Genomic DNA, 24103 nt, shown 5'->3' with positions numbered 1-24103 from the left:
TCTATTAATCCCCTATTAATATATACTAGTGTTATCAAAAGCTTGTTATTTTGAAACTGAGTAGAGAACTCCCTTAAATGATTTATAGCAATGTAGTTATTTTACAAATATAGATAAAATACCATCACAACGGTGTGAACTTATTGTTTTGCTATCTTTTGTGAATTTTTAAGTGCTAAATCCAAAACTGCTTTGACAGAACATATGATAAATTTGAGGATATGTGAGTTTAAATGATTTAAATATTATTAAGTTTTATTTAATACTATTGATAAATTTTAATTGAAATGAGCTTTTAAAATTGAAAAATTGGTTAACAGATGAATGTTTTTTTCTTTAAGAAAATATATCATGTTAAGATATTTTGAAAAAAATGACAAAGTTTGTAGGACTATGAAATTATAAAATATTTTTTGCAATTTTAGGAACAAATTGACAAAGCTATGGAAGATTATGAACTGATAGAAGAATTTTACTACAATCTGTCACAAGATGATTTCAATGCAAAGTGAGTAAATGATTATAGTATATAATATATACATTGATATAAGATGTCAATGAAAGAAGTAGGTTAAGGAAGGCTTATATTTGGCCTAAAAATTGGACTTACTATTATAATTGATAACAAAATCTACAAGATTAAAAAATGATGTTAATATTTTGGGTGGTTTTTTTTTGTGCAAATATTTTTTTGAGTACATGCTGTTTCTCTTAGATGCCATTAAGGTAGATAGGGTGTCTTCCTCCATCTTGGATTTTGAAATACCAGAAAACAATCAGTCTAGATCTTTAATAAAATCTGCAAAGGAGAAGGTTGACAAAGGGTTAAAATTGGCCCTGATTTTTTTTATGTTTTTTGAATTGGGGCAAAAAATTACAAATGTCACATAGAAATACTTGTGATAATACTACTAAGACAAAAATATTTTTTCTGGCACTTTCCTTTACTATTTATGGAGCAATGACCCCTTAAATGAGCATAATTTGTATTAAAAGGTCAATTTTGGTACTTTTTGTCCATAATTTTAATAGTTTTTGGCATAATTAACCTTGGCCTCCATCTACGATCCAAACAGTTTTTATATTGATGAAATATATATCAAAATTGGAATCTTTTGGTTACAACACATTCTGGATCGTAGGTGGCGGCCAAGGTGTTTCAAAAGCTTTTAGGTCTGAAAAATGCACAAAATCATCATATTTTGACAAAATGTCCAAAATGGGCTAACTTTGGCGAATATCTTGTAGTCTTATGAAAAGAACTGATATATTTAGCATTTATACTTTTGGAATAGACCCTTTTACGAACCAAATTGAGACCTTTTTGGTGTTTTATGATAAAGTTGATATTTTAGGCCATTTTGTGCCATTAGTGAACCTTGTCCTTTTGTTAGTAGTAGGTAATTCATGTGTAAGAATTTTCCTTTAAATATAGAAAATGACATAAAAGAGGCATAATATAAATTACATTTTGGCAAATTATTAAAAAGTTCTATGGATTATAATTTAGACACCCCATCTTCCTTAATTTATCATTATTTTTTTTCTAAAATTAAGGTGGACTGCTATTGCATGGCCCCATAAGATAGAGAGACAAATGGAGGCGACCTATACACAGTTAGAGGAGGATGAAGAGAGGTTCCGTAAACTACAGACATCTGACCAGGCTAACTTCAATGACCGTTTGGACACACTACAAGTAAGTGCAAATGTCTCTCATATCTATATTTTGTTAATTGTTTTGTCATGTATCAGGTCCTTGGTTTAAGCGTTTGAATTGTCTCACATTTTGCCATGACTTTTTACAATTGATTATACCATATGGGTTTTTACCTTGCTTACATCCCTATCGTTTAACATTCGTGGATAGTTGTCTCATCGTAAATCATACTATTTCCCTCTTTTTATTCTTTTAAAGACAAGCAAGTAAATAAAATGTGATTTTGTATGCTCTCCATACATGTATTCATAATTTTGAAGTATGGCAAATTTTTTTACCAATTGCAATAACAGTTTGTGAAAAGATTTTTCAGCTGTTATCTCTAGAATGACACTGTGGAACCATTCATTAAGTATCAAATTTCATGGTTTGAGGAAACAAAATTTCACTTTTTTGGTCTATTTTTAGATGGTAGTAGCTGGTATGGCTGCTCACACAGACATTAGTAGAGCACAAGAAATAGCAAATGAGGTTAGGAGGATCAACAAACAACTGAAAGAGGCACAAACTTTGGCCCAGACATACAACAACAGAGAAAGGTTGTTTGGTCAACCAGTAACAAATGTAAGTAGGGCAACAATAAAGGTATATTATCATTTGTTGACTGGTACTCTGTTTACTGGTATTCTATTTACAATGCAGTAAAGGTTGCCAAGTCAATGTTCTCTGAATAACACAAATATCTTTGAAAAACTCTCTGAATAACAATAATGTCTTTAAAAACACTCTCTGAATAACAACAATGTCTGAAAAATGTTTTGAATAACAACAATGTCTGAAAAACTCTGAATAACAACAATGTCTGAAAAACTCTGAATAATAACAATGTCTTTAGAAACACTCTCTGAATAACAACAATGTCTGAAAAACGTTCTGAATGACAACAATGTCTGAAAAACATTCTGAATGACAACAATGTCTTTGAAAAGTGTTCTGAATAACAACAATGTCTTTGAAAAACTCTGAATATTAACAACAATATCTTTAAAAACTCTGAATAACAACAATGCCTTTGAAAAACTCTGAATAACAACAATGCCTTTGAATACTCATTCAATTCTAGATTTTTTCCCTTGTCAGCTTCCCTTAAGGCAAAGTACTTGCTGTAAATAGTTAGACCCCTTTCTTCCTTTTTCCAATACTTTAAATAGATATTATTCTATGGACTTTTCCTACATATATTATGCCTTTGATATAACCAATTTTTCTTCCTTATCTAACCGTGTGGGAAGTTTTGTATTTTTCAGATTTTTCCTAGCCATGTCCTTAATATGTTTCCCTGATTTATTTCTGCTGTAAAAACAGACCAGGAAAGACTAGCGCTTTAGAGCAGTGCATAAGATTATTGTGTTGTGAGAATGAGAAAAAAAAATCCTTCTGTATTTGTCCGTCATCTTGATATATCATGTTGTTGAGTTACTGAACTTTCAATTTGATTCAGTGATTTTAAAAAAAATGAAAAAATTTAAATGAAAATAAAATGATCATTTTTAGAGCATGACTAAATGAAATTATTGAAAGTGCTCCCCATTGCTATATTGAGATTTCTTAGATTTTGTTTTTTATAAATTGATTTCCAAGGAAATAAAACCGTTCCCCAGAAACTGTTTTTGTTAACTAGGCTATTTGAAATTTTTGCAAGCTGAACTCTACCATTGAATATATATATATATACTAGCTTTTGCTCTGTTTGAAGTTCCTTCAATGGAAACTTCGAATATCTCTTTGAAAAACCAATCATTCATTCATTGATTTTCCTGTACAAAAAGATAAACTCAAAGGGATGAAAATACATTTAAGAAACTTGTATGACAAAAAATGAATGCAATTCGGATCAGAACATCAACAACATGATTTACAAAAGATTAAGTCTAATCCAGAAGGCTTTCAGTCATATTTACAGCACAATAATTTTTCCTTTAGCTTTTACCTGATTGTGAACACAGCTTTCAATATAAGATTTATTTCTTAGCTTTTTCTTAGTTTTCTTATCAATAGCTTTCCTTACTCATATTTCACTTACCCATAATGCACTTGTTTTCCTGTTATTATATATTTTTAACTGTGACAGTCATCTTTCAGACTTTTATTTAGATAGCATAGCATTTCTGTAACAAGCAAATATACTTGTAGTAATTCCTTGACCTTGAAGATGGGTAAAACATGAGACGGCAACATAACACAAAAAAGACATCAAGAGATATCTTCATCTGAAAGTTCATATAATTATTAGAAACCTTTTATCTTAAACCTTCCCATGCTTATTTGTTCTAAAAAATTATTCTGATGCATATTGATTGCATTAAATCTAAGATAGGGGATCACAGGGTAGGGTGGGCAGGAAGAGGGAGGAGTATTTCTCTTGTAGTGAACCATTTAAAACGTCCATTTCTTTATTATTCTAATTCATTTTAACTTCTAGAGAAATAGGGCCAGACTATCTTCAAAATTTGAAAATAAGGATAATGTGGTTTAATTATTATCATTCGTTGGATACCAATATTCGTTTGTTTTGTGGGTACTAGTGAACCATGAAATTACAGTCTTCACGCCGAGTGGCAGCCCCGGCAGCCCAGGCTGGTAAAATTGCTCTCGGCCCTGTAAAAATCAGACCTACAGGCTAACAGAATCTAACTAAAATTTTTAGCAGTTCAGCGTGAAGACTGATAATGAATTTAAATGTTCAACAAAAAATGTATTTCTATAAAGTTTTGTTCAGAATTTGGCAGAACCGCGAAATCACTTATCCATGAAAATGCAAGTTTTCCTCAATCCATGAAAATTGGTATCCATGAAAATAATAATTCCACAGTATCTTTTATCATGAAAGAAATTCTATATCTCTGACCTTGAAGTTTAACTTTGCTCACTGAAGAAAGCTGAATTTCTTACACCCCAGGAAAATATTGAAGATATTTAATATGGATTTGTGTGAGGCCCAATCTTTCTCTAAGTAAATGAAACAATAGACTTCTTTCACTTAATGCAGTGTTGTATTATAAATAGATGTTTTATTTTTTCAGTTGAATACACATAGCTTTTTATTTTATGATGACAATTTTTCAATAGGAAAGTAGTTGTCTGTTGCTTAATTGTATTTTTTTTTTACAGTAGATTGCATTGAGTGTGTAGGTAAAGGTAATATCTTTGGTTAGCTTGCTTGCTAGATGAGCCGTGTCATTATTAGCTTAGGTAAACTACCATCCTGTGATCTGTCGGACTAGTACTCTCGAAGGAGGGTAGTTTACCTAACCTAATAATGACTTCACAGTTCAGCTAACAAGAAAGCTAACCAAGTATTCAACCTCTCCCTACACACTGGATGCAATCGGCTGTAAAGTGTATGTCTATGTGTATATTTAAATATGGGACACATAATTCACTCAATATTTATTTACCATAGACATCTGCTTGATATATATATGCATGTATTTTGTATAATATATGTCAAGTAGGAAAAGAGATATTATTTATATTTGTGTGACACTATTATTATTTATTAATTTCAATGTTAGGCCTTAATAATAAAGATAAATCTATAGAAGTAAAAAATTAAACATTTGATGATTTTAACGGAAATTTATGAGCGTTTTTCATTGATTTCATCTGCTTCCTATACTAATGGAAAATTCAATCCGTAATATTTCAGAAAATAAAAGTGATAAAGGATTTTTTTTTTTCGATTTTCAGATATAATTCAGCAATCCAAAGTTATTTGCAAATTTTTACCAAAATCTGTGACATAGCCCATTAACTGTTTTTGACCTTAATAAAAAAAAATGACTTAACTGAAGATCTTGAAATTGGAAATACTTTATTTCCTATTAATCGATGGGTAAAAACCTTTTGAGTTATGGAACATTGGTTGAAATCAGGTCATCAGTGCAGATAAAAAAAAAATTACCAGACATATGCAAAATTGAATTATCCTCCTTTGCTGGGGATCTTTAAAAGGGATAACTTTATTTCCTGTTTAATAAGGGGGAAAAAATTAGTAAAGGAACATGGGTTTATAGGAATTTGGTCATTATAGCATGTTAAACAATTATTTCAATTCATGTGCAAAATTTAATTAACCTCCTTTGCTTGAGATCTGAAAAGGGTGGTAACTCTATATTTCCTATTCATTGATGGGGAAAAAGTTTTTTAGAGATCTTTAAGCATGGATAAATGTAAAATTCTTCATTACTAAGGCCTATTGTATTTATTTTTCATAGATGTGATTGTATAGACTGTATATTTGTTGTAAGCTTAATGTGCATGTGACCTGAGTTAGTTATGTGTTTGTTATTATAGTACGACAAATTAGGCAAGCTTGTTAAGGATTTTGAACCGTTCCGTAACTTGTGGCTGACCGTTTCTGATTGGTTAAGATGGCATGAGAGCTGGATGAACGACCCATTGGAGGCCATTAATGCTGAAGAAGTGGAGAAAAATGTCAATGATTCTTACAAAACAATGCATAAATCTAATAAGGTGTTTGCAGAGATGCCAGGTTTGTTGAATTATTAGATAATAATTTGTATAATTGGGAATTCTTTATTATGATTGGTTTCATTCTCTTCAGGTAAAATTTTTTATTGCAGATATATTTTTGTAGACCGTGTTTAAAAAATTATTTTTATGCCCCATTTATGGGCATTATGTTTTCTGGTCTGTGCATTTGTTCGTCTGATCATTCCTATGTCCGTTCATCTGTTTGTTCATCTGTCTGTCTGTCCCGCTTCTGGTTAATATTTTTGGTCAATGTAATTTTTGATGAAGTTGAAGTTTAATCAACTTGAAACTTAGTACACATGTTCCCTCTTGTATGATCTTTCTAATTTTAATGCCAAATTAGAGTTTTGCCCCCAATTTCACGGTCCACTGAACATAGAAAATGATAGTGCGATTGGGGCATCCATGTACTATGGACACATTCTTGTTTAAATGCGATGGTCTGAATTTAATTGTTACACATAAAAAAAGTGTAAACATTTTCATTTATGATTGAATTGGATAAAACATAAATAAAACTCCCCAAATAATTAGTTTTATCCTGAAGTTGTTATGAGTAGTACAAAAATTTAGTGAAACGTGATTGCTTCAGTAACATATGATTCTCTCGTAGTGCAAAAACATGAATCATAAAAATGTAACTTAAATAGAAAACAAGCAAGAGAAATACATTTTTACTGAACTGCAATTAATGTTTAGTTACTTAGAAAATGATACTAAAATATAATGGAGAAGTAATGAACTTGTTTTTATAGATTATCGTTAATTGATTTTTTCACTTGAGCCGATACTGCAAAAGTGAGAAAAGTAATCGAGTCAAGATGACCAATGATAATCTGTTTATTGCTATTTTACCTATGACGATGTTGTTAATTTCATTGACAACTGACGTGCTCCCTTAGTTTCTAGCAATAATTGTTCATATCACTTGACTCAGCTGAGAAAGGATATTACAAACAAGATAAAAGGAAAATTTCGTAAAATAGCGATAAAAATATTAATCAAGGGGTATGTTTGGAACTGTAAACTCAGAAATTGATGTGAAGATGCTTGAATGGAATATGTTTAGCAGTATGAAAATTTGCATTTCTAATACATGTATAGACAACATTATGTCTAAGTAACGTCTTTAGTCATTGTTCAGCAATGGCATTAGTCTGTGGTATGAAACTGTTTTACCATGCAAATTATTGTCATTAGGTGTACAACAAGTAGCAGCTGAGATAAAGGCAAACATTGAGGATTTCAAACCATTTATTCCACTGATCCAAGGTCTACGTAATCCTGGTATGAGGAACAGACATTGGGAGCAGGTAAATATGTTCATAAACCTTAACGTTGAGTGAGATATAGACAAAATTCCTCATAAATTGTTGAGTGTTCTCAAAGTTGTAAAGCACTCCAGCTTCCTTCGCCATTAAAAACTGGCTACCACAAATAGACCAAAAACAGGGCTTAAAAATAGCCATAAAACACCAAAAATCTAATCAAATCAAATCAAATTTGTATAATTTGGTAAAAAATGTCTGAACTTCTTCATAGCTGACTTGGTTTACTTTAAACAATTGATGATTATAAATTGAGATCATTTTTCAAGTTTAAGAGACATTCTTTGGAAATATACAAATAACTTATTTTTTTGCAGGATGGCACCAATTAATTGTCTTGAAATATTTTTTCTATACAGATTTTTATACGCCGTCAAAATTTTGACGGGACATATTATGGTATACAAATGTCCGGTGTCCGTCCGTCTGTCTGTCTGTCCGTCCGTCTGTCCGGCATAAACATGTCGCACCGTAACTAGAGAACGACTTATCCAAATTTCATGAAACTTTATATAGTTGTTTCTTACAATAGTCAAATGATCTGTATACTTTTTGGTGAAAATAAGATTTAAACTTTTTGAGTTACAGCACTTTATAACTAAAACAGGGGTGTGTTTTTTTCACATGTCGCACAGTATCTCAAAAACGATTCTTGATTATGACTTAAAACTTTAAACACTTCTTAGTTATATTAATCTCAATATCTGTATACTTTTTGGTGATGATTCAAAATTTCATTTTTGAGTTATTGAGTATTTTGTAAAAAAGGGGGAGGTTTTTTTTACATGTTGTGCCGTATCTCAAAAACGATTTATGATTATTGCTTAAAACTTTACACACTTCTTTGTTCTATTAATCTAAAGATCTGTATACTTTTTGGTGATTATTCAAAATTTATTTTTGAGTTATTGAGTATTTTGTAAAACAGGGGAGGGTTTTTTACATGACGTGCCGTATCTCAAAAATAATTTATGATTATTGCTTAAAACTTTACACACTTCTTTGTTATATTAATCTAAAGATCTGTATACTTTTTGATTTTGATTCAAAATTTTATTTTGGTAATATTTAGTTTTTTGTAAAAAAAAAAACAGGGTGAGGGGTTTCACATGTCCCGCCGTGTCTCTAAAACAATATATGGTTATTGCTTAAAACTTTCTCAGAAACTATTTATGATTATTGCATAAGACTTCCACATAAGATGTCGGGCATATCATGCGCTCATGGTGCAGCTGTTTATTTTATTTACATAGAAATTTAGAAATATGAGGGAATTATGAGAACTTTGAACATTAGAAATTTATTGGGGTGAAAAAACTTGTTGGTCTTTAGAAAAGTGATATGCAAGACTTAATTCTTTCAACAAGAATGTTAACTTGAAAGGGATAGGATTTATTTCGCCCAAACGAAAATTAAAAAATTAGTAAAATCTTTTTCATAATTGATATCATATTTGCATAATTATATTTATATATTTGTAGTTGTCAGCAGACATTGGCATGGCAGTTCGTCCAAAGAAGAATTTGACATTCTCCAAGTGTTTGGAGATGGGACTAGATAAACATATGGCTACAATCACCAAAGTTGCTGAAGTGGCTGGAAAAGAATACTCCATTGAACAGGTAAAGTTACCACTGACAATTTTCAATAAAAAATGTAAGATTGCGCTCAAATTTCAAAGTATTGAAAAAGATGGAAGTTACAAATAGGATATTCAAATTAATAAGTCATTGACATACTAACCTTGCCATGTGACAAAATAAAAAAAACAAACAAATTGCAAACACCTTTATACAAAATACTCCATAGAAAGCTAAAAGCTAAAATCACCAAAGTAGCTGGAAAAGAATACTCCATTGAACAGGTAAAGTTACAGCTGACAATTTTCAATAAAAAATGTAAGATTGCGCTCAAATTTGGATGTTATTAATAATCAATTTGTCATGATAAATAAATCACCACAATTTCAAAGTATTGAAAAATATGGAAGTTACTAATGGGATATTCAAATTAATAAGTCATTGACATACTAACCTTGCCATGTGACAAAATAAAAAAAACAAACAAATTGCAAACATCATTATACAAAATACTCCATAGAAAGCTAAAGACTGAGAAACACATACTTCACTAATTTAATTTAAATGTATTTATTTATAGTGGATTGTGAAACAAGTTTTGCAACTTATATTAATCCCTTTCCACTTTACAAGTGCGAGTGCTGCCTTGTAGCGGCATTAGCCTGCTCTTTTTCAAAATCTAAAAGGGTGTCTGTATTGTGCTAGAGATATGACTCTCTCTCTTAACACTGATCAGCCATTTGTTGTCCCCTTCCGACGGACTATCATCGTTTCCTCAAGACCATACTCGCAAATGGTGTCAAGGGAGAGCCGAAAATTCAGTCCTTGAAATTTTCATCCTGGAACAGGAATCAAACCAGGAACCTTTGTGTTAGTAGTCCGATGCAATAACCACTACAAATACTTCACTGAAAACTTAAGATATTCTATTTTAGTTTTATTATACCAAAAGTCATAATATGGGTGCTATGAAAGTTATTTTGACAAATTATTTTTTTGTCTACTGGTAAACTCTTAATTTTTAAATTGCATTAATATTTACAGGCCTTAGATAAGATAGAGAAGGAATGGGAACCAGTCTATTTTACAATGTTAACATGCCTTATTTTATTATATTAACAGGCCTTAGATAAGATGGAGAAGGAATGGGAACCAGTCTATTTTACAATGTTAACATGTCTTATTTTATTATATTAACAGGCCTTAGATCAGCTGGAGAAGGAATGGGAACCAGTCTATTTTAAAATGTTAACATGTCTTATTTTATTATATTAACAGGCCTTAGATAAGATGGAGAAGGAATGGGAACCAGTGTATTTTGAGATTAAAGACTATAAGAGTACAGGAACATACATCCTAAAGGCATCTGAAGAAACATCACAGTTGTTAGACGATCATATCGTCATGACTCAGAGTATGTCATTCTCACCATACAAGAAGCCTTTTGAGGATCGTATTAGCAACTGGGAAAATAAGCTCAAAACAACACAGGTTTGTACAAATAATGATTTTTTTTAAAAAGACAACATTTTTTTAAAAATTTATATATTTGTGTTTTTTATTAAACATTTTTGCTGTGTTTTCCATTGTAATCTTATGGGTATTATCAAAGCAGACACCTGAAGGATTTTCAGTTAGGTTTAAAAAAAAAATGAATCTAAAAATAACACATGCTGTGATTATCAAACAGTCAATTAATTAATTTTGTTGTTTATAATGGTAAAACTTACAGCAAATTGTTTTTATATTACTTCAAATTTTTTATTATTTATGATTTCAGGATGTATTAGATGAATGGTTAGCTTGTCAGAGATCGTGGCTGTACTTGGAACCTATTTTTAGCTCTGATGACATTCAGAGACAGCTTCCAGTCGAGAGTAAGAGGTACCAAACCATGGACAGAATCTGGAGAAAAATCATGAAAACTGCTAGAGATAACCCACAGGTAAGTGAATCTTGAAGGAAATACTCGGGTAAATATTGGAGTAACAAATTTTGCATGGACCTTTTGACAAAATAATCTAGAAAGCAGTTAGATAAATTCTTCATACATTTAAAAAAAGTATCAATACCAGATTTTTTTAGAAAAATATCCTCATTCTACTAAATGAACTAAGACAGGTGCCATGGGTAGTAAAGAGAATTATATTCAATGTCATATAAAATTGTGGTTTTTACAACATCTAAAAGAAAAAGCAAGATTCTAGTAAATGAATGAAGACTGGTGACATGCAATTGCAGTGGACTGCCTTCTCTTCAAAACTTATAGTAATGAAGTAGGAGTTGATTGAGTTGTCATAGGAGGATCCAGGGGTGGGGGGCCTTGGGGACCCTGTCCCCTCTTTCGTGGGAAAAAATTAGTTGATTATATAGAAAATCACTGAAGCATGACTGGAGCAGCCCCCTTAGGTCAGTCAGTGGGCCCCCCTTATGAAAAGTTCTGGATCCGCCACTGGTTGTAAACTGAGGTTTTTATTCAAAAATCAACTAGTTATCATTGTAGGTTATTTTATTGTGTCCAGATAAATTCTTCTTCAGTTGAAGTTGATCATTTGTTATTTTTCAGGTCATTTCACTTTGTCCAGATAATCGTCTCTTGGACAATCTCCGTGAAAGCAACAAACTTTTGGAACAGGTACAGAAAGGTCTGAGTGAGTACCTGGAGACAAAGAGAAATGCTTTCCCCAGATTCTACTTCCTGTCTGATGATGAATTGTTGGAAATTCTCTCCCAGACTAAAGATCCTAAAGCTGTACAGCCTCATCTCAAGAAATGTTTTGAGAATATTGCTAAGGTGAGTAAAACACCTGTATAAACTGTATATAGTTGATACAATTGATTGTCAGGTTTTATAGACCTTCCTCTTTTTGAAATTACCACAGAGTTTGGTAAGTTTGTAAAAATTTTTTTTAGTACTTTATCAATTAAGATATAAAAAAGAAAATGTGGTATGATTGCCAATGAGACAACTCTCAACAAGAGACCATAATGACAGAGAAATTGACAACTATAGGTCACTGCATGGCCTTCAACAATGAGCAAAGCCCATACCGCATAGTCAATACAATGTCCTTGAGAAATTTTATACAAACTATGTCAGATCAGAAAGGTTTATAATATTTTTATTTTCATACTTTTAGTCTGCTCGTGAAAAATATGCGGACTTTACATAACCAAATACGGTAAGGAGTGTATGATTGATCAGCTGTAGTTATGATTTTATTTCAGTTGCAATTTGAGGATGATTTGAAGATAACAAAGATGTTCTCAGGTGAAGGAGAAGAAGTAGACTTTATTAGGACAATGTACCCCACTGGAAATGTGGAAGAATGGATGTTAGAAATTGAAAATTGTATGAAGGAGAGTATGAGACTCATTATCAAAGCTGCTCTTGAAGATTATAAAGTTGTAAGTTCTATGTTTAGAAATATTCTGTTTATTCAGAAACTATTGTATAGATGTAAGAAGATGTGTTATAAGTGCCAATGAGACAAGTCTCCATCCAAGTGACAATTTGTAAAAGAAAAACAGTAATAGGCCAAAATATGGTCTCCAACACAGAGCCTTGGCAAGCTACATTTATTATTGTAATTTTTGAGAAAATGCAAGAATAATTATCTTTATTTTAGAAAACATTTTCTTTTAAGAATTGAATGTTTCTTTTTGTTAATTTATTGTGGTGTAAAAGCGTTGACCAAAGTACATTTTGTATGAAGCATGTGCCATTATCATTATAAATGTTACATTTCAGTTTGAAATGACAGTTAATTTCAGAATGATAGGAAATTGCTGTAAGCCAATCAAAATAAACATATCATAACGAAACATACATGTAATGTTATTATTACAATATATGTCAGATATCAGAATGCAAGAACAGTGTAAACAGCTGAGACAAGTTTAAACAAATGTTTTTTGCTTTTTACTGTAGTAATTTGACAAAATTTATCAAGTTTCCTATAAGCCATTTAGAATAGATTTTAGCTGTTCAGCAAATTCCAATGAGTGTGTAGGTAAATTTAATATCTTTGGTTAGCATGCTTGCTAGCTGAACCAGGAAGTCAGGACTCAGTATTAGGTAAGGGCTATTCCAGAAAAAAATGTATGGGGGGGGGGGGGGGGTTGGAAGGCACATTATATTGATAATACATGGGTGATGGGTATCAGAGCAACTTTTCACACTATAATGCACTATAATTCTCAATTACAATTGTCTGGGTGGCGGGTGCTGACAAAAACTGCCGTCCAACCCCCTATACATTTTTTTCTGGAATAGCCCTAAGGTAAATTACTCTTTTTTAGAAGTAGTCTAGTCCTACAGACAGATAGATTGGTTATCTGTCAGACTAGTCTATTCTTAAAGGAGGGTAGTTTAACTGACCTAATACCAACTTCATGGTTCAGCTAGAAAGCAAGCAAACCAAAGATATTACTTTTCCTTACACACCCACTGGAATTGGCTGTATAAAAAATATATTGCTTTATCTAAAAGTTGCTTGCAGTGATAGTTATACTGGTCAATTACTGATGTTTTTCAGGGACGTATCCAACCATTTTAAAAAGGGGGAGGGGGCTCCCAACCAAGGATAAAGAGGGGCTTACAACTATATGTCCACTTTCAATTGCATTGATCGTCAAAAAAAAGGGGGTTTTGGGGTTAAGGGGGGTTCTAACCCCAGAACCGCCCTCTGAATCCACCACTGCTTTTGTCTCGCCTTGACGGAGTCAAAAAGCGAGACATAGGTATGCTGTTTCCGGCGGCGGCGATGGTGTCAACAATGTATTAGTTTGGGATTAGGTCTAGTTTATGGTGAATTAAAACTGGTGGGTCAAGCATTGGCACATCTCATTTCCATGGAGATTATTTGGTCCTGCCCCCTCAGTCACGGTCTATTGACTTCAAAACTTTTGCTTATTTTACATGTATAAGTTTGTGATTAGGTCAGTTTATGGGGAACCACATGTGGTTAATGATATTTGGTATGAAGTTGCATAAGCATTGGCATATCTCATTTCCATGAAGATAATTTGGCTCCGCCCCCTTAGTCATGGTCTATTGATTTTAAAATTTTTTCTTAATTATCATGTATTAGTTTGTGATTAGGTCAGTTCAAGGGGAATGATTAGTGATAGGCCAATGTTAATTGGTATTCAGTTGTATAAGCATTGGCACATCTCATTTCCATGGAGAATATTCGGCCTCGTCCCTCAGTCACAGTCTAATGACTTTGAAACTTATCTTAGTTTACATGTATTAGTTTGTGATTAGATCTCTAAGTTTAAGATGAACTGCTAATGTTAAGTCAATGATATTTGGTATGCAAATTTATTGGCATTTGCAAGTATCGTTTCCATGGAGATTATATAGCCCCACCCCCTCTTCATGGTTCATTGACTTTGAAACTTTTACATAGTTTGCAAGTTAATGTTTTTATTTAGGTTTGGGAACTATAATGAGTCAATGGTATTTGTATACAGTTGTATACAGTTGTATTAGCATTGGCACATCTCATTTACATGGATATTGTTTAGCCATGTAACTCAGTCATGGTTCATTGACTTTAAATATTTGTATAACTTGTGTAAGATGTTGAAGTACATTGCTATTTTGATTGCAACATTTGCATAATCAAAATTACAAAAAAGGCCAGACATATAAGCATTGGCATATCTCATTTCCATGGATATAATTTAGCTCCGCCCCCTTAGTCATGGTCTATTGACTTTGAAAATCTGTGATAACAGTTTATTGAATATGAGCAATTATTGGTTTGTACGTATCATTGATTTCTAGATAGTTATAGATATAATAGATAACCAAATTTTGTAAACCTAACATTGTAGTTTTCAATTTCTATTTTTAGAAAGCCAGAACTCAATGGGTACTGGACTGGCCAGGACAAGTGGTCATCTGTGGTTGCCAGACGTACTGGACAGAAGAAGTGTCCCAAGCCTTGGCCGAGGGAAATCTGAAGGAATTATTTGATGTTCTTCTGTCACAATTAGACGATTTACGAAATTTAGTGAGAACTGATATATCTAGGATTGGACGTATGACCATGTCTGCTTTGATCGTAGTAGAAGTGCACGCTAGAGATGTTATTATTAAGATGTTAGAGGAAGGCGTGGCCAATCAGAATGACTTTGAATGGGTCAGCCAAATTCGATATTATTGGCATGACGAAAACATGTGGTTACAAGCTGTCAATGCTGAATTTGCTTATGGTTATGAATATCTGGGTAACACATTACGTCTTGTCATCACTCCTCTTACTGACAGGTCAGTTCAATACAGATTCATATAGTATAAAAAAGAAGATGTGGTATGATTACCAATGAGACAACTATCCACAAAAGACCAAAATGACACAGAAATTAACAACTATAGGTTACCGTACAGCCTTCAACAATGAGCAAAGCCCATACCGCATAGTCAGCTATAAAAGGCCCCAATATTAGGATATAGGTTCTATTTCTGTAAATATCAACAATGCAATTTCCCATATGTACTAGTTTACATATTTGTTTAGGAGCCAGCTGAAGGACTCCTCTTAGTGAGTGAGATTCTCACTGCATTGAAGACCCATGTAAATCAAAAACAGCTAATAAGACCTGACAAGAAAATATATTATAATATTTTTTAAACATTTTTGTATACTATATTGGGAATTGGTCGGACTTTGACAATGCTTAACCAAAATGCAGGACTTGCTAACTGTGCTTTACCAAAAAATGTCCATAAAATGTGTTAAGAAAAATTAGGATAGGTAGGGTACAGGAAACACAAATATGCTTTATTTTGCCCTTAAGTAAAAAGTTAAAACAAACTTGATATTGTAGATGTTATCTGACTTTGACTGGAGCTCTCCATCTTAAGTTTGGTGGTGCTCCTGCAGGACCAGCTGGTACTGGAAAAACAGAAACCACAAAGGTACATAACTTTTATTCATGTTGTAATTTTTTGTCTCCCTTTGATGGAATCAAATTTGCTGTTTCTATTTAATTATTGTATTCATTTATTATTTTTTTATACTTTTCTTAATAATGAAAATAAGTACAAATGAAAGAAATACATAAACACTAATTCAAAGATTATTATTTATTTTATTCTAACTGTATAAACAAATCTTTCTGTCTTTTTAGGATCTTGCCAAAGCTATGGCCAATCAGTGTGTTGTATTTAACTGCTCTGACCAGCTGGATTACATGGCTATGGGTAAATTCTTCAAAGGATTAGCTAGGTAAAACTTATTTATTTCTAGGAATAGATGCCAGAGTAAAATGTTTATTCTGTCAAATTTTGGAATCAAGTGCATTCAAATTGAGAATAAGTCATAACTCATGAGGCGACATTGGGAAATTTGAATTACTGAAATTCAAAGGGGCATGAACTTAGCCTTGAAGTTTCTATAGAATGAATTCAGAAATCCTTAGTCTTCAATATATCTCACTTTGTCTCGTGTGGTGACCCCTTACTTTACAACATTCTCTTTAGGATTAACTAGGATAAATTTCGGTTACGTCCATAAAATATTACAATTTTTAATAGAGGTATTAACTTAGAACAGGTCTCAAATTTACACCATAAACACATACTTTTACAAGTTATCTTGTAGGTTGCAACCAATCTGTTCTACTTTAATTTTATTCAGATTTAAATGAAGCTATGTTAAGCTATGTTTGTGTTGACCATTAAAAAAAAATATGTATGCTTTTCAATTCTGTTTTACGTGAGTGTTTAAAGAAGCGTTGGTTACTTTACCTATTTACAAAAAAATTACTGATATGATGTTATGTGTTATGCTATGTGTGTGTCAACCATTGAAAAAGAATGTATATGCTTTTCAATTCTGTTTCACATGAATGTTTCAAAAAGCATTGGTTACTCTACCTATTTAAAAACGCATTACTGATTATAATAGTTATCTCCCTTACTCTACGAGTTATCTCCCTTACTCTAACCATAAACTGACTTATTTCAGTGCTGGAGCATGGGCTTGTTTTGATGAGTTCAATCGTATAGACATTGAAGTATTATCTGTTGTGGCTCAACAGATTACAACTATACAGAAAGCCCAGGCACAAAGGGTAGGAAGGACTTTTTGTGTGAATTGCTATTACTTATAGTGTCCCCTGTAAATCATCTTCATTGAACACCTTGTTCCTTTAATAGAAAATGGTAGCTTTCTAACACCATGAAAAATGTCTGTTTAGTGTTAACCATAAAATGTATAATAATTATATAGAAATTTTAACACAATAAAAATGAAAATAAAATTAGATTTTGATTTGCAATCACATGCATTTCCAAGTTTGCACTTTTTTCGGACCATTCTGACCTTTTTTTTACAGTGTTTGTCAAAGAATATTTCAATTATTTTATTTATGATATTCATGTTAACAGACCATTCAAATTATTTATCTTAGCATCATGGAACTCTAAACAGACAAATACTATTTCTTAACCTTAACTCTTCTTCATACACTCAATTAGATATGTCACCATCTACAGATTTTTTTTTACAGCTAATTTCCTAATGCATGTAGGGTAAGACTTAGGTTAGCTTGCTTGCTTGCTTTGTTTGTATATTGTACAATTGTAATTAGGAGAACATCCAATCAAATTTGAAAATAATATATATACAGGTTTAACAATGCCTATATATATATATTGTTTGAAGATGTCAATCTTAATAACAAATATTGAGGAAACCTTTATACAAACAAAGCAAGCAGGCCAATCAAAGTTTTACTTTACAAGCATTAGGAAATCAGCTCTAACAGCTTTGACGTCATTAGTACTTATAATCCTCCTGCACTTAATATTATATTTATTACATAAGCACTGGAGCCTGGGCATGCTTTGATGAGTTTAATCGTATAAACGTAGAAGTATTGTCAGTAGTTGCCATGCAAATTATGGTTATTCATCATGCTATGTGTGAAAAGGTATTATACATTAACACTGGACCTCAGAATTTAGCGCTGATTGGCTAATTCAAATGCAGTGTTAATTTTGACTGGTTAATTTGGATAATCTCGAAAAGCAATTAGTAAACGAGATTTCACATGCAGCAGCAACTGGGAAACTCCCAAACTGATTGGACCAAATAGCAGACAGGAATTCCCAATTAAAATTATATGTACCGGCATTGCACAAAAACGTATTGTGTATTAATAATCTATTTATACAAAATAGTTCCCATAACAAGGTTTCAAAGATAAAACTTTATTTAAGATAATTTCAATGGATATATACACCTTTGTGTTGACAATGATGCAAAAATAAGCGACCATTTTCAAAAAAAAATTTATGATTGAATTGATCGAAAGTTACAATGAAGTGTGTATGACTTTAACTCTGAAGATTTTTTGTGAAAAAATTAGCTGGGTTTTACTAAGTTCTGCATAAAAAAAATATTTAAAAAATAGGGATTTTTCAACAAGAAAAGTGAACTCCTGAAGTCCAGTGTTATAAATTTTGTTACAATTGTTTAACCAGTGTAGTGTATGAATTTGTCATTTCAAAATCTAAAGCATTTTGAATTAATTTTGTTTAAAGTAAAGCAAAGCTTTTTGATTGGTTAGAAGAGTTCTTATAAAAAAAGTTTCATGTAATGATGTGACGTTATTTTCCTTTTTGGGATACAAACAATGAAATAGTCCATTAGATTCTGTAATGACAAATTCTTGCAGGAATTTTTGTTTTGTTATAAAATGTTTTATTTCACTTTGTTGAGTTAAGTGTTTTCTTTTGTTATGCATCAACATAAGATACTGTTTCTATGACTTTCAATTTTGCCTCAAATATTTAAAATTGTTGGTTAATTTTAAACCACTCACTTTGAATACTTCAATGTTCTTAAGAAAGGTTTTAAGAAAAGTATTCCTGTTTCGGTGTTTATTAAATATTTTTCTTTAAATTAATTCTTGTTCAATATTTAATGTTACAGTTAAAATCAGTTTAAGTAATGAAGGCGAACAAATCTTTTACCTATCTAATGTTGAAAGTCTCTTTTTACAGGGGTAAAAATTAAATGAACAAACATCTTTAAAAAGTTTCTTTTTGATTTGTACTGAATACTATATTATGTCTTAACACTAAATTATGCATTATTTAGAGTACATTTAAATGCATTACCCTGCCAGTCAGGGGAAAAGATTAACATTTTCATGTAGCTCAGTCTACTGAATTTTGGACTGGGCACCTAAATTTATATAAAAAAATCTGACACACGTAATGTTATAATTTGTAGGTAGACAGATTTATATTTGAGGGTGTAGAGCTGTCATTGAAAGCATCATGTGCTGTTTTTATCACCATGAACCCTGGATATGCTGGAAGAACAGAACTGCCAGACAATTTGAAAGTAAGGGAGATAACTAGCATTAATTTGGTCTTCTATTAGAAATAATTGTTTGTCTACAATCTATACTGAGTAAAAAAGATTAGCAGCATTTATTTTGATTAAAAACACTTGAAATAAAAATTTGTAAGGGTTCCGCAGAACCCAGTGTCTCGCCTACTTTTGCTGTTAATCGCAGACTCAACAAAAATGAGGAAAAACATCAATATAAATTTCCCTCTCAATACTGTCTTTTGATTGAAAGAAGCTCCCAAGTTTGGTAAAAATCCACGATAGTTTGGGAATCTGATAAATGTTTTATAAACTTTAACTGCAGACTGTATGTAATGTTACCTGGAAGAAAAGTCCATTTATAAGTAAAATGTGGAAAAAGTGGATTTTTTTTTTTTTTACAAAATTTACTTCTGAATGATATCTTATGATCAGAAACAAGCCTTTGTCAAAGTTTGGTAGAAATCCAGGATAGTTTAAGAACATTACTAATTAGAAAAATTTTTAAAACTTAAACCACAGAGTGAATGTTTTGTTTCTGGCAAAAAAACTAAGTCCATTTATAAGTAAAATACGGAAAAGTGGAAATTTATTTTTACAAAATTTTCTTCTTGATACTATCTTATGATCATAAACAAGCTTCTGTCCAAGTTTGGTACAAATCAAGGATAGTTTTTGAAAGTTATTAAAATTTTAAAAACTGTAACCACAGAGTGAATGTAATGTTTCCTCACAAAAAACTAGTCCATTTATAAGTAAAATACAGAAAAAATGGAATTATATTTTTACAAAATTTACTTCTGGATACTTTTTTATGATCATAAACAAGCTTCTGTCCAGTATAGTTTAAGAAAATTATTAAAATTTCAAAAACTTTAACCTCAGAGTGAATATTTGTGGATGCCGCAATGACAGAATGTAGGATCGCTTAGTCTCGCTTTTTCGACTAAAGTCGAAGGCTCAACAAAAATAGTATGTATTTTCAAAGTTTTCGCAAGGAAAATAAAATATCACCTTGAGTTTTTTTTTCCATGATATAGGCCACAGACAACATGAGTGCTAATAAATATTTTTTATCAGCCATATGGCATTTTTCATCATTTTGACAGTTTAAAGAATATATTGATGCATGTATTTTGTATTTTACAGGCTTTGTTTAGACCAGTGGCTATGATGGTACCAGATTATGCTCTGATTGCTGAAATCAGTTTATTCTCATTTGGTTTCTCAGATGCAAAACATCTGGCTAAGAAAATTGTCACCACTTTCAAATTGTCATCAGAACAGCTTAGTTCCCAGGTAAAGCCTTGGTCACACCTTACCGAGTAGCATGAACGGACGCCTAACAGATAAAAATAAAAGTTGTCCGTTGACAAAATTGTTATCCATTGGGAGTCCGTTGATGTACTGACCGAATAAAGCAGACGTGTAACGGATGCATAACGGACACACACCGGATATGCAACGTACGAGAAAGGGACACATACCAGACAGAACGGATGTCGAACGTACATACAACGGACGAGTACACATAAAACGGACACCTAACGGAAGTGTACCGGATAAAACGGATGAACAAGATATACAGAAAAATTAAAGAAGACAATAATAATACCTGTAAATTGCATATATATTCAAAATGTTTCTGTGTAACTGGTTTTGGTTTATTCTTCAAAATTTCGCCAAAGTACAGTGTCTGGCCTGAATAAGAACTGCTTGTTTATGAAGATGTACCTATACTCTAAGATAGATTATGAATAATAAGAATTCATGAACCTTAAGAAATCTGTCATACCAATAATTGGCATTTCTGACACAAAATTTTCAATTGGCATTTATCCGTTTCAGATCCGTTCATCATCCGTTTTATCGGTTATACGTCTGGTAGAAGTCTGTTTCTCATCCGTTTTATCCGTTTAACGTCGGGTAGAACTCCGTTGGTGAATTTATCTTCCAGACCTCCAATGGATGTATAAGGGACACGTAGCGGATACAAAACGGAAACGAAACGGACGAGTACCGTACAAAATGGACGCCTAACGGACGTTCAATGGACGCTTTATCCGTTGGACATCTGTTCAAACTTTTGAACATGCTCAAAATTTTCCACCTGACAGAAAGGACGCAGACGGATAAAACAGATGCTTAACGGACATGCAACGGATATGGACGGACGTCTAATGGATAAGAATGGACGTCTAAAGGACATGAATGAATTGAAAAAAAGTTAGGCGTCCTTTCGAGCTATCCGGTAAGGTGTGACCTAGGCTTAAGGATTATTTGTCACAGTACATGTTTAATTGTCAAATTAAAACTTATTATGAAACAGCTATACAATACTTATTCAATATTCAATCTTCCTTTTTTAGACATTCTTTTAAAAACTAAGTTATGAAGTATTATGAAGCTTTATGAATAAATAATTTTCAATGTTATCAATTGTAAAAACGTTTTTGTTTTGTGTTTAAGGATCATTATGATTTCGGTATGAGAGCTGTGAAATCTGTAATATCTGCTGCTGGTAACTTGAAGAGACAGTACCAAGACATGAATGAGGTATTTATGATATTATTGTCAAGTTCGAATGTATTCTGATTACGCATAATAATGTTGGTAAAGTGATCAGATTCTCTCATATTTATAACATGGAAATGAAAAAATTACCAGACTTCAGCCATATGTTCAAAGAATGACCAGATTTACTTTTACTTCCACCATATGCAATTTTAAATGTTGCAGATATTCTAAAAAACAGTTCATATAGATTAAAACTGTATCACAAAACTATTTAAAAGGATTACTTTTTGAAATCCAAACATCGGTTGGAACAGCATAAGTCATGTGATTCAGCCTTAGATTTACTGTATTTCTACTCAACAAATTTGTCTTTATGAGCAATGAATTTATTGAGATAACCTTTAAATTAACTCTTATATAATATTGTTAAGCCGCATATTTCATACAGCAGTGAATATGTGTATGAAAACCAGAATATTTATTTATTTAACATCACTTTTTTCACAGGAATTGATCTGTTTGAGAGCTATTAGAGATGTCAATGTGCCAAAATTCTTGGTAGAAGATCTGAAACTCTTTGGTGGTATTGTGTCTGACTTGTTCCCTAACATCAAGTAAGTTATCTTTCTTTTTAAGGTGGTACCTAATACCTTGATTAAATTTATTTGGTTCGTTTAATTTTCATAAAGTTTTGACAAAATATTTACTTTGACCCTTTGACAAAAATATGAAGATTTCAAAAAATTTGAAGCAACCAATTTATCCGAAAAATTACACTGGTTATATTGCAATTTCACAAACACTAATTTTGATCATTGAGAAGCTTAATATTCCCTTAACGACACAATGTAATTAAAACGTTTAGCTGATTTTACAGAATTATCTCCCTGTAGTGTTAGGTACCACCTTAAAAAATGGTTTTGAAAAGAAAGCAAGACAAGACAATTCAAATCTGTAAAAGTGTAAGATATTTCTATATACATTTAGAACACTTCATCATCTTTTGAGTAATGAAAACAAATCTCATCTACATGAACAAAATAAGAAAACTTTCGGTGTATTATCTTTGAAGAGAAGAGTCAACTAATTTTACATTCCTTAATTTCAGAGAAGAACCAATTGATTATGGATCCCTTGAAACATCCCTGAGAAAGAATTGCACCAAGAGTGGGATTAAGGATGTTGATGGTCAGTATTGGTTTTTATATGAGGCAGGCATTACCTGTAGATGGGGACGAAGTCTGTATGAATTATTTTTTGTAACTTAAAAATTTGTTAAAAAAAAAGAAACGGAAATACCGTAACGTTTCTGATTTTGGTTATGTTGTTAGGGATTTTAGTTGTGACGTTATTTAAGTTATGAAGTCATATGCAATGTAAACAAAGAAACGCTATCATCAGATAACGTTTTTTCATATCGAGGAATTATTAAAAATGAAATTGGTATTGCATTTCTTCCTATTTTATACAAGACTGATAAACATATATTTTACTCAAAGATTCAAAGATTCAAACGAGACCGGAACACGGAAGTACATTGTAGATTTCTGCACCATTTTGTGCAAACTATATTATCTTTATATGGAGTTTAAAAGCTATTACTAATTGGTGCTATGTTGTATTTGTTACAGGATTTATCAACAAGTGTATTCAGTTGTTTGAGACTACAGTGGTTAGACACGGTCTTATGTTGGTAGGACCTACAGGATCTGGCAAAACTAAGGTATGTACAAAGTCAGATGCTGAATTGGGAAAATATATTTGATGTAAGAATTTTTACTTTAAATTTATAAAAATGGCATCTACCTAATTTAGATCATACTATCATATCACAACTATTAGAAAATGGCTGAATTTCAATCTTTTTTCTGTAGTGTAAAATGGCCTTGTCCATTTTCTATCAGCATTAAATTTTAAATCTCTATGGCTTCCCAACACATACACACACACACAAAAAAAATATTCAAAAATACTGTAATATATTACAAATTTTGTAAAAGATATAAAAAAAAGGAGACTGCCAGTGAATTATAACTATCCTGTCCCAAATCAGGAGCCTCTAGCCTTTGTTATTCTTGTATTATTTTTATTTTTAGTTTCTTG

The 24103-nt window shown here is 31.8% G+C and overlaps 1 protein-coding gene across 6 annotated transcripts in view; it reads left to right on the top strand.

Annotated features, from left to right (window-relative positions):
* LOC143047425 (dynein axonemal heavy chain 1-like) overlaps positions 1–24103 on the top strand; it is a 125123-nt gene that overhangs the window by 20812 nt on the left and 80208 nt on the right. For 5 of the 6 annotated variants that reach the window (XM_076220483.1, XM_076220481.1, XM_076220478.1 and 2 more), the window contains exons 17-36: positions 426–508; positions 1558–1699; positions 2129–2284; positions 6017–6215; positions 7418–7530; positions 9027–9167; positions 10404–10616; positions 10906–11070; positions 11692–11919; positions 12354–12533; positions 14990–15405; positions 15966–16056; positions 16269–16366; positions 17108–17213; positions 19382–19495; positions 20633–20782; positions 21953–22039; positions 22508–22614; positions 23109–23188; positions 23632–23723. In XM_076220483.1, the coding sequence (XP_076076598.1) occupies positions 426–508; positions 1558–1699; positions 2129–2284; positions 6017–6215; positions 7418–7530; positions 9027–9167; positions 10404–10616; positions 10906–11070; positions 11692–11919; positions 12354–12533; positions 14990–15405; positions 15966–16056; positions 16269–16366; positions 17108–17213; positions 19382–19495; positions 20633–20782; positions 21953–22039; positions 22508–22614; positions 23109–23188; positions 23632–23723 (2961 nt within the window). Of the gene's footprint in view, positions 1–425; positions 509–1557; positions 1700–2128; positions 2285–6016; positions 6216–7417; positions 7531–9026; positions 9168–10403; positions 10617–10905; positions 11071–11691; positions 11920–12353; positions 12534–14989; positions 15406–15965; positions 16057–16268; positions 16367–17107; positions 17214–17968; positions 18075–19381; positions 19496–20632; positions 20783–21952; positions 22040–22507; positions 22615–23108; positions 23189–23631; positions 23724–24103 lie in introns of all 6 variants that reach the window. The other variant, XM_076220482.1, reaches the window with a different exon arrangement.

Source organism: Mytilus galloprovincialis, chromosome 10 (assembly GCF_965363235.1).
Source record: "Mytilus galloprovincialis chromosome 10, xbMytGall1.hap1.1, whole genome shotgun sequence".
NCBI lineage: Eukaryota > Metazoa > Mollusca > Bivalvia > Mytilida > Mytilidae > Mytilus > Mytilus galloprovincialis.
The sequence above is the reverse complement of the archived record's forward strand: the minus strand, read 5'-3'. Positions and strand labels throughout refer to the sequence as shown.